Source organism: Pundamilia nyererei, unplaced genomic scaffold, assembly GCF_000239375.1.
Source record: "Pundamilia nyererei isolate P.nyererei 1_Seehausen unplaced genomic scaffold, PunNye1.0 scaffold00062, whole genome shotgun sequence".
Classification (NCBI taxonomy): domain Eukaryota; kingdom Metazoa; phylum Chordata; class Actinopteri; order Cichliformes; family Cichlidae; genus Pundamilia; species Pundamilia nyererei.
In genome coordinates this window covers 1,291,026-1,300,372 of record NW_005187463.1, presented here as the reverse complement: position 1 = coordinate 1,300,372, position 9,347 = coordinate 1,291,026, and the positions used below count along the sequence as shown (strand labels likewise).

The following is a 9,347-nucleotide window of genomic DNA, read 5'->3' as shown; positions in this document are numbered from 1 at the left end:
CTGTATAAATAACAGAAAAATACATTTCTGATTGGCTTGTAAATGAAATGCTATTGCTGCGTTTTTTCTTTCATTTTTTTTCCAAAATGCAAACTTTCGATTTAAAATAGATGACTCTGCAGAGAATTTACCACTATACCACAGACATGTTGGTTTTCAGGAGGCAGAAGTGACCCTCTCTGGATGAGACCTTGGTTAGCAGACTGGATCTGTAGTATGTTAGGAGGCAAGGCACAGACATACATATTTGCTACAGTGCTGCATAACAGAATAAATAATGTAAGGTTTCCACTTGGCAAAACTGAAGAAAAAAACTTTCTTGATGGTGTTAATGTCACAGCAAATCGTGTTATTTGTTAAACTGTCAAACGATTCCCCAGAAGACACCAACACCACAAACCCAATGATGCGGTCCAGTTCAGAGACTCATATGACTCAAGCAGAGGTGGGTGAGTGGATCCAAATATCGATAGTAGCAAAACCAATGCTGGTAATGGATTTTTTCCTAGAAAAGAGCAATATTCTTTAAACATGCACTAAAAAATGTCTGAAGCTTTTTGTGTTGACTGTCATATCACATATTCATATTTAGCCTATAGAACATTTAAACAATAGAAGTTGACCCAAACTGCTTTAGAGACAGACACATTTCCCAAAACCTGGTTTTAAAATACATAAAAAGCTGAAAGGTGTGTTTTGTTGTGTTAACTAATTATTGTGGAAAGTAAAAAGTCATAGTGATTTAGTGCTCATTAAAAAGTGTTCAGAATTTCTAAATTCATCTCATTAATCATTACATACTGCTCTCTCCTACATGAACTGCCTTTAGACACTATCCGTAGAGAGCATGCTTTTCTCTGTGCCAGCCTGTAAACATATTTTTAATGCTGCTAAACTTGGGCATTTTAACAAGAGAGTCCATGGAGAGCCCTGTTTGGAGCCAGCCTCCAGTTGCCACTCCAGGAACTGCAGTTTCTGGCACTTCCATGTTGGTTTTTATTTTTCAGCCCCAGTGGTTGCTACTTGATAATAAACTTAGGATTACATTTACTTTGGTATAAAATAAATGTCATGTAAGTCATGCAAATATTGCAAAATTTGTATTTTTGTCTATAATTTAAGGTGTCTGCTTTGGACTATTCTGTCAGTTATTTTAAGAAATACTGCATTTCTTTGCTTTAGTGTTCACTTGGAGAACAGGAGATTTCGAGGGATGTTTTGGCAAGTATTGTATGAAGAATAGAACATTTTATTCTTGACTATCTAATAGATTGAGTTAGCCAACTAAAAGCTTCATTTGAACATTTTAACTATAACACAGGTTCTCATCAGTGGATTGAGATTTGATCAGTTTCAGAATATTCAATTTCAAAGTGACTTTTGGGCAAAGACAGATGAGAAGCCCTGTTCATTTCTCAATTAAAGTAGCAATTAATACAAAGAAGAAATGCTGCTGAGAATGTCGCCTTCTTACTTTTGAATGAAACTAAGAGATCATTTCAGATATTCCTATAGGTACAAAAACCAGAAGAATGTGAAGAATATTACACATTTTTTAACCAATCACTCTCACGGAAGAAAAAAAAGTAATCTAAACCTTCCTAAGTTCCTAAACACATTATGATGGTATAATAATAAATATCAGCTTTGCAGACTGACAGGACTTTAGAGAATTTATTGAGGGCATAGTTCATATTCAATTAAGAAATGAGTATGTAGCCAGTATGGTGGAATAAATAAGTCTAGTACACACTAGTTCGTACAAAGCCAGATCATTGGAATTAGAAGAGATAATAAGGACTAAGTGATGAATATGAGTCACTCAAGCTGCACTGTGAACGGAGGCGTGAAGCCAACTGTAGCATGCAGGCAGCAGTACTCTCCGCTCTGCCAGCACTGGGAAAAGGGAGGATTCAGAGATCCGCAGCTCATGACCGCCTTCAGTGTGTGTAGCCTGATTTTTGTGGCGTTACCGATAGCCTTAAACACCTCCAGCAGCATCACTCTGCTGTTGACGGTCGCTGAGGAAGCATCGATTATTCGGCGTCGTTTCTTGTCAGGATTGTCCTGCAGTGACCACCTACTGACTGCTGGACTGCAGCGAGCATTTGAACCCCCACCAGTGGTGCCCAGCGTACCCCGAGAGCTCAGACATGCCATCTGTGTCGACTGGAAACGTTGCGGTGTGCTCCGAAATTCGCTTTACTACTTGAGGGAATCAAAGTTGGTGCAATGGAGACTTCCGGGAGTGATGCGGCGGACGCGTACTTAAGAAAAGCCGAAGACAGAGAATACGATCTTGAGCATCTGCCTCCACTGCTGGAGGATGAGGTGAGAGGGAGCGGGGTTTTTAAAAGGAAGAAGTTATAACTAAACATTGGCGTTTGTTTGTTTTAAAAAGATACCGGTGTCGATTGCTTGGAGCATCCAAATGATATGAAACAGCCTCTTTTTGTGTTTCCTAGAAAGCTGCTGGTTGAAATTCTTAATCCTCTTAGTGGTTAAAGTCAGCCAGAGAAACGTTCTTAGGGCCTTAACATTTACGATGATTTAAGACAAACAAGGGATCGGAATCGACTTGCTCACTGTTTAAATGCGAGTAAAAGTCAAAATGTACTCCAGAAATAATTTTAATACCTAGACTTAAAAGGTTTCAGGTTTTATCTGCAAAACAGTCTAGTATATTTAGAGTAACCCATTTCCTGCCAGGGTAGCAGAAAATACATCTGGAAGAGAATGGGTGGAGAAGGGTTTGGTGTTGTGGACGGAATTTAATGTACTTGTTGACTTTTTTTTTTCTTTTTCGGACACACTGGGTTATGTTGCATATCTGACATATCTGTTTAAGGTAATCTCTCTGCTCTATGGTGTGGAAGATAAAAAACAACTTTTGGAAATTCACATTAAACCAAATTCTCAATACTTTATATAATGGTACAAGACAGCCTTCCTAAAGAGTGCTTCCAAAGAGCTCACATTGGGAATGATAGGGGATGCCCACCTTATGTGTAAAATAAAATAGGGTTCCAAATTTAAACCATCAGCAGTCTTTAGTGTTTCTTTGTTAAATTGAATAATCTTTTTGTATTTTATTTATTTTTTAAACAGAGTTTCAAATGATGCATGATAAAGGAATACCATGTTCTGAGGATTTTGTTTGTTGCTGTTATGAGCACTTCTTCAAGTGCCAGAATTGAAAATTGTCCTCCTCTCCCTCTGTGTGCATCTTTACACCATAATACAGGAGAACAAGCCCTCTCTTTTGCCTTTCCTCCCATTACTGCAGTGCAAAGACATGCACCACACCAAGAGCCTCACCAGAACCTTGAAACTCAGAGGCAAACTTATATAGGACAGCACATTTAACTTGAGGGGGGTGAGAGAAACTAACGTTCCCCTGCACTGTTCTCAAGGGAAACTGTCTATTTATGGGGCGGCTGCTGCTGCTGCTGCTGCTTGAAGTGGGACTTTTCTGCCCTGTAATTTGGCTCTACCCCACTCGATCACATCAGTATGCTTTGTTCGCAATCTGTTACAACTCTGCTGCACCTACAAGACAGTCGTAAATCAAAACAGATAGGCCCTTCTTGTGCAATCAAAGATAAAGCAGTGATTGTCAGTGAGAGCAGAGCTGTAGATTATCAGAGAACAGAAGCGTTAAGACCTTCGGAGTTAGAGAAAAATGAAGCTGCTGTGATATAAATACTGTCATGAAAGAAGAAAAAAAATCGTCCATGGTTGTTAAAGTGCTAGATATAGTGTGACAATCACTTCTTTATGACACCGCCTCCACGCACACACACGCACTCGTTCTCCACTTCCACTCTTCTGCCTGAGTTAAGGCCAGCTTTTGTGTCCACTTGCAAACTGTAGAGAAGTTCCTGTAATAATCAGACCGCAGCATTATGCTTAATGCTTCATGGAATCTGTGAGATCACTGCGTCTGCTGGGGTAAATGGGGCCAGTGGAACACAGACGATGCAGTGTGTTGCTACAGGTCTGTAGATTCACTCCATGGAATTAAGCGTGCAGGATGCTATATTATACCAGATATTTTCAGCTGTTAGCGCTAATGAATGAATGAATGAAGGCAAACATATCTTGTAAAGCCTTCAACTTTAGATTATGTAGCGTCTTAGTTACAGTCATTTGTAAGTTTGAATTATCTTTTTCAGTGTTAATCAAGGCATGAGTCAGTTTCCAAGTAAAGACCCGTAGGGGCATATAAACTCTGAACATGTTTACGTGGCAAAGATTTAGTTCCTCATAAAAATGAGACTTATATTGTAATTATTACAATGAGTGTCAGAGTGTCCGTTTTTATTACAGTCAAAGTCAAATGTAGTCAACGTTTGTGATGGTGAAGTCAAGCCTGGAAGCATTTTTGTGGCTAACAAGCTGTGCCAGGCTCCTGCAGATACATCCTGAGACAGAGACCGGACACTCAAAGAATCAAACTGAATTTCTCAGAGACATCTGCAACAGGAAACCCTTTTTAACAATCTTTATTACTGGGGTAAAGTCAGCAAACTTTTTAAAAGTAATCCTTTAAATGCTTAAACTAACAGAAAACAATGCCTCACAAGATGTCAGCTGAATGGTAAGAAGACTGGTACCTACAGTACCAACAGGAAATGTGTCATTCTGGCTTAAAAGCTACTTTTCAATTCAACATCATGTTTTGGTTATTGCTCCTTAATGTTAATGCATCACTCTTACCTACATGAAGGACCTGTTGAGGTGGGAAAGTTCACATTGAATCTGAGTTTAAGATGTATAAGGTAACATCAAAGTTTGGAAGCCAGCCATGATCCATTATGAAGAGTTGCGTATGCTCTGTATGTCCTAATGATGTCAAAGTAATCTTTAAAATAAGAGCACGAATCACCAGCCGATGAGCTGGACCTGTGAATCTAATGTGGCTCCTAATATAGTCCTTTTTTTTTTTAATTTTGATTGGTTTTAAGTCTAGGGTTCCATTTCTATAAAACACAATTGTCAAGGTATATAATAAATTAAAGACTAATGTGTACAGAAAGTACAATAGAGACCATAAAAGAATGACAAGGGGTTGAATTTCAAAACCTGCCATGTCTCTGCTATACAAAGCCAAACATTGTGAAAGAAAATAAAATAATAAATGGCTGCTTTATGAGTCTCCTTTCTTTCCAAACGTCTGTGAAGCTTCTTAGTCATCCAGGTCATCGTAGTCTAAGGAGCTTGCAAAGAAAAGCATCTGGACTTCTTTAAGTTGCTTGAAGACGTTTCACCTCTCATCCGAGAAGCTTCTTCAGTTCTAGGGTCAAATGGTGGAGAGTCCCAGATTTAAGCCCATGTAGCCAGTGTATCAGAAAAACTCAGGAGAGTCTTCTCCAAGCACGACATCCCAGTATATTTCAGACCCAGCAACACACTCAGACAGAAACGGGTTCATCCCAAAGACAAAACTCCTAAACAGAAACTTAACGATGTGGTGTATGCTGTACAGTGCAGCGAGGAATGCCCAGACCTCCACATTGGAGAGACCAAACAGCCACTTCAAAAAAGTATGGCATAACATAGAAGAGCCACCTCCATGGGACAAGACTCGGCGGTCTATCTGCATCTAAAGGACAAAGGTCACTCTTTCGAGGATGTCAATGTACATATTTTGGACAAAGAAGACAGATGGTTTGAAAGAGGAGTAAAAGAAGTCATTTATGTCCACTGTGAGCGACCATCTTTGAACAGAGGTGATGGTTTACGACACCAACTCTCTGCCATCTATAATCCAGTTTTGAGTTCCCTCCCCAGACGCCTTAATGCCCACTCACATCCTGGGCCATCTGACCTCAGGAAATCACATGATAAGGTGGGGCCAGGTTTCGCAATGAGCTCACCCGAAACCTTGGCTGATTGTGACCTACACTCTTTTTCACACCTTGGCTCATGTGATTAGGTAGAGGATCATTAGGGGGCCTTTGTCCCTCTCAGTGTGTTGCTCCCACAGAGCTTAAATCTGGGACTCTCCACCATTTGACCCTAGAACTGAAGAAGCTTCTCGGATGAGAGGTGAAACGTGTTCAAGCAACTTGAAGTCCAGACGCTTTTCTTTCCAAGCTCCTTAGACTTTCTTTCCAAACCTTTAAACAAAATGTTTTTTTTTTTAAATCATCTGTCATGAATTAAATAAGATTTAGATGCAAAAGCAAACATAATCTTTATGTGTTACTTACATTAATCGATCGATGGATCAGTTAATATATCATAATATCCTTAGGAAGTGTTGTGCGCAACCACTGAGAAACTAAATACTAATACAGAACCATATTTTTTATACACCAGTTTAAAAATTACCATACACATTGGTCCTATAAATGCCATGCATTATCAAAATATCTGGTATATTGCATCTTTTATGCTGTCTCCTTTTGCATGCGTCTTACACCATTCACCCCCAACCAGTTGCAGCAGATGGCTTCCCCTCCCCGTGCCTGGTTCTTCCTGTTAAGAGAGGTTTTCCGTCCCACTGTCTCCAAATTGTTTGCAAGAGATTGTGTGACTGTTGGCGTTTTTTCCCCCCCAATAATTTTAGTTATTTGATATTAAGATGACAGAAAGCTTCAAAAGAGACTGCAACATCCATCATTTGTAGCTTCAACTGCAAATGTACCCTTCTCTATGAAGCCAGAATCACTCAGAGCAAAAAGTTCAAATTTTTGCAGCAGTGTGTTGATTTGCATTTTGCAGAGACCATAAAACAAAACCAAATCTGTCTCTGCTGTACTGTAAGTTGTATCCATGCTGTCCAACACCTTTTACCTTTTGCAATAACACTTTTCATTTGAACTGTAATGCTTCCTCTGCTGCTGTTGCCTCCACATGGCCGCTGTGCTATGATGCACATGAGTCACTTTCACTCCAGCATCAACCTGTTGGATCAAGGTCCTCAAGGGATTAGGTAGAACTTCAGTCTCTGCCGTCCCCTCTGTTCAGCAGGAAGTAATGAGGTCAGAGCTTTTAACGTCTACTTTGCACGCTCTCTATTTACATTTTAATAAAGCCGTTTCACATGAGTTGGCTGACTGAAATGCAGTTGAGAGCAAGAGGCTGTTTGATGGTGCATTTAGGTGCTCATGAGGGGAAAAGGAAGATGTGAAAGCCCTTCTTAAACTAGTTGAATCATTAAATTATAACTGCATGGATGTGCATTAATGTGGATCGCCAGGACTGACTTGGAAGCTCAGTTTTTTTCTGTCTATGCGGGTTCGATGCCTGTTATTGAAGATAGCTGTTGCGTTTTGCCCTCTTGTGTCCCAAGCTACAAGCTAATAGGAAATGCGACCAAATGTTAAATAAAAAAAGGGCAAAGAGCTCTTTATTAATATTTGCCTTCACACACACTGTATTAAATGGCAGCATTGGAGCAAATAGTGTTCCTTCAAAGTGTTCATTGTTGAAGAAATGCTAAAGGCAAGTCCTTATCCCTAACCTTAACTACATATAAACAAATCAGGCTTCCACTGTGGATCTTATTTAGTGTACATACCCACGGTTGTGTGTGTTTGTGCTTTGTCCACAGGAAAATGTTTCTCTGGCAGACATCCTTTCTTTGCGGGACAGTTGTCTGTCTGAGGAGGAGGTGTGGGCAGTGTGTGCAGAGTGTGTTCTGGCCCTGCAGAGCATCAGACCCTCCCACCTCTTCCACACACTGTGCATAACACCAGACACTTTGGCCTTCAACGCCCATGGGAATGTTTGCTTCATGGAGCAGCTCAGTGGTGAGTCTATAGCTCAGGCTTGTGTCCTGTGTTCCTTTTTTAGACATTAACCACCTTTGTATATGCTAATTACAGGCAGTTGTTATTGTTTCTGACTATTTTCAGGGCATTTTTCATATATATAGAATTTTACTTGTCACTTGTTAGTGAAGCTGAGTGCTGAAGCTCACACATGCTAAAGGGAGAAATCAGTTTTATACTTTGAATACAGCAGATCAGATCAGAGCTACAGATTGTGCCTAAATTCCAGCTCGAGCTTTTTTTTCTGACATACAGAGAACAGGCGCCTTTTCCCCCCCTTTAGTGATTTGTTGCGCTGATCTGTATCACTTTCAATTTGCAAATTTCTGCCTGAAAATACTCTGTTAGTGTCTCACTGGATGCGTTGCGCTTTGCCAAGGTCGGCAGGTCTGCCCTGATTTGCACAGACAACATCTTTTACCCCATCACAGGGCTGCAAGGCCCAGTGACATTAAATGAAAATACTCTGTGAGCAACTATTAAGCCTCACCTCTTCTATTCTTCTTGTTTCCTTTGCATCTCATCACATATATGAGCGCTTGCACTGCAGCGTGCACATACTCCGTCAGAAATTGATAAGCATTGATTAGATCAACAGGGTTGCCAGGGGGATTGTTGTTGTGGTAACAGCGTGGATAGCCTAGCAGCACTCGGCCCGCTCACACTTGCAAACACTTCACAGCCGCCGTGGCATCCGTTAAAGTGGTTGCATCCATTTTTAATTTCCACGCATCTTTTCAGTCAGTAATAGAGACGCTTTGAAGTGATGTCTTGATTACTCTGTCAGCTGAAATTCTTCGCAGTCTCGTTTGTTGCCATGCTTTATTGGATTGTGTTCAGTCCGTTGGCTATGATTCACACTGCGAGAAGAGAAAGAAACTGCAGTGCTCACATTACCCTTCTTGCGTTAGTTCTACTGAATAGAGTTCATCTATATCGTTCATCAGTGCACCGCATTCCCAGCTTTCCTTGCTGCACGGCTCCCTATTGATTCCTTTTAATTGAACTGTTTGTCAGATCGCAGTGCAATTTCAAGCAGACACATGGTGTATTGGTCAATCTCATGCCCACACACACAAACAAACGGGCTCTAACGCTGTATCACAGAGTGACCTTGAGGGGCTTTGATGACGGGTCTCAGTGGGAACAACAGTTGCAGCGACACTTTAATGCTGTTTATTTCAGATGATTTACTATTGCGGTAATATCAGGAAGGTAATTGGATGTCATGGTGGGTGTTTTGGCAGCGTTTGCATCGCCAGAGCAGAGACACGCTAACAAAATGTGCTCTAATGGTTTTTTTATACAGCGATGACCAAGAAAAGCCGCGATTTTTCCCACAAGGTTTCACATCGCAAGCTGTTCAGTTTGTGATGAAACGGTGCCGGCTGTGCGCTGTGGGAAATACGATCAGCACATTTGGAAAGCGTGATGAATCTCTGGTATTGCTTGGCTCATGCTACCTGTTGTGTTAAAATGCTGTAGGCATACATGACTCACCAAGCTCCCACCATCACCCTGGAGGCAACTGCGTCACTGACAACGGCTGTCTTTTTTTTTTTTTTT

At 40.7% G+C, this 9,347-nt stretch overlaps 1 protein-coding gene across 1 annotated transcript in view; it reads left to right on the top strand.

Moving 5' to 3' along the window:
• The first annotated feature begins 1,856 nt into the window (after positions 1–1,856).
• Positions 1,857–9,347, top strand: part of kndc1 (kinase non-catalytic C-lobe domain containing 1) — a 49,769-nt gene continuing 42,278 nt past the window's right edge. Inside the window, exons 1-2 of the mRNA XM_005735106.2 lie at positions 1,857–2,331; positions 7,562–7,760. Coding sequence (XP_005735163.2) covers positions 2,233–2,331; positions 7,562–7,760 — 298 coding nt within the window. The 5' untranslated portion in view covers positions 1,857–2,232. The remainder of the gene's footprint in view (positions 2,332–7,561; positions 7,761–9,347) is intronic.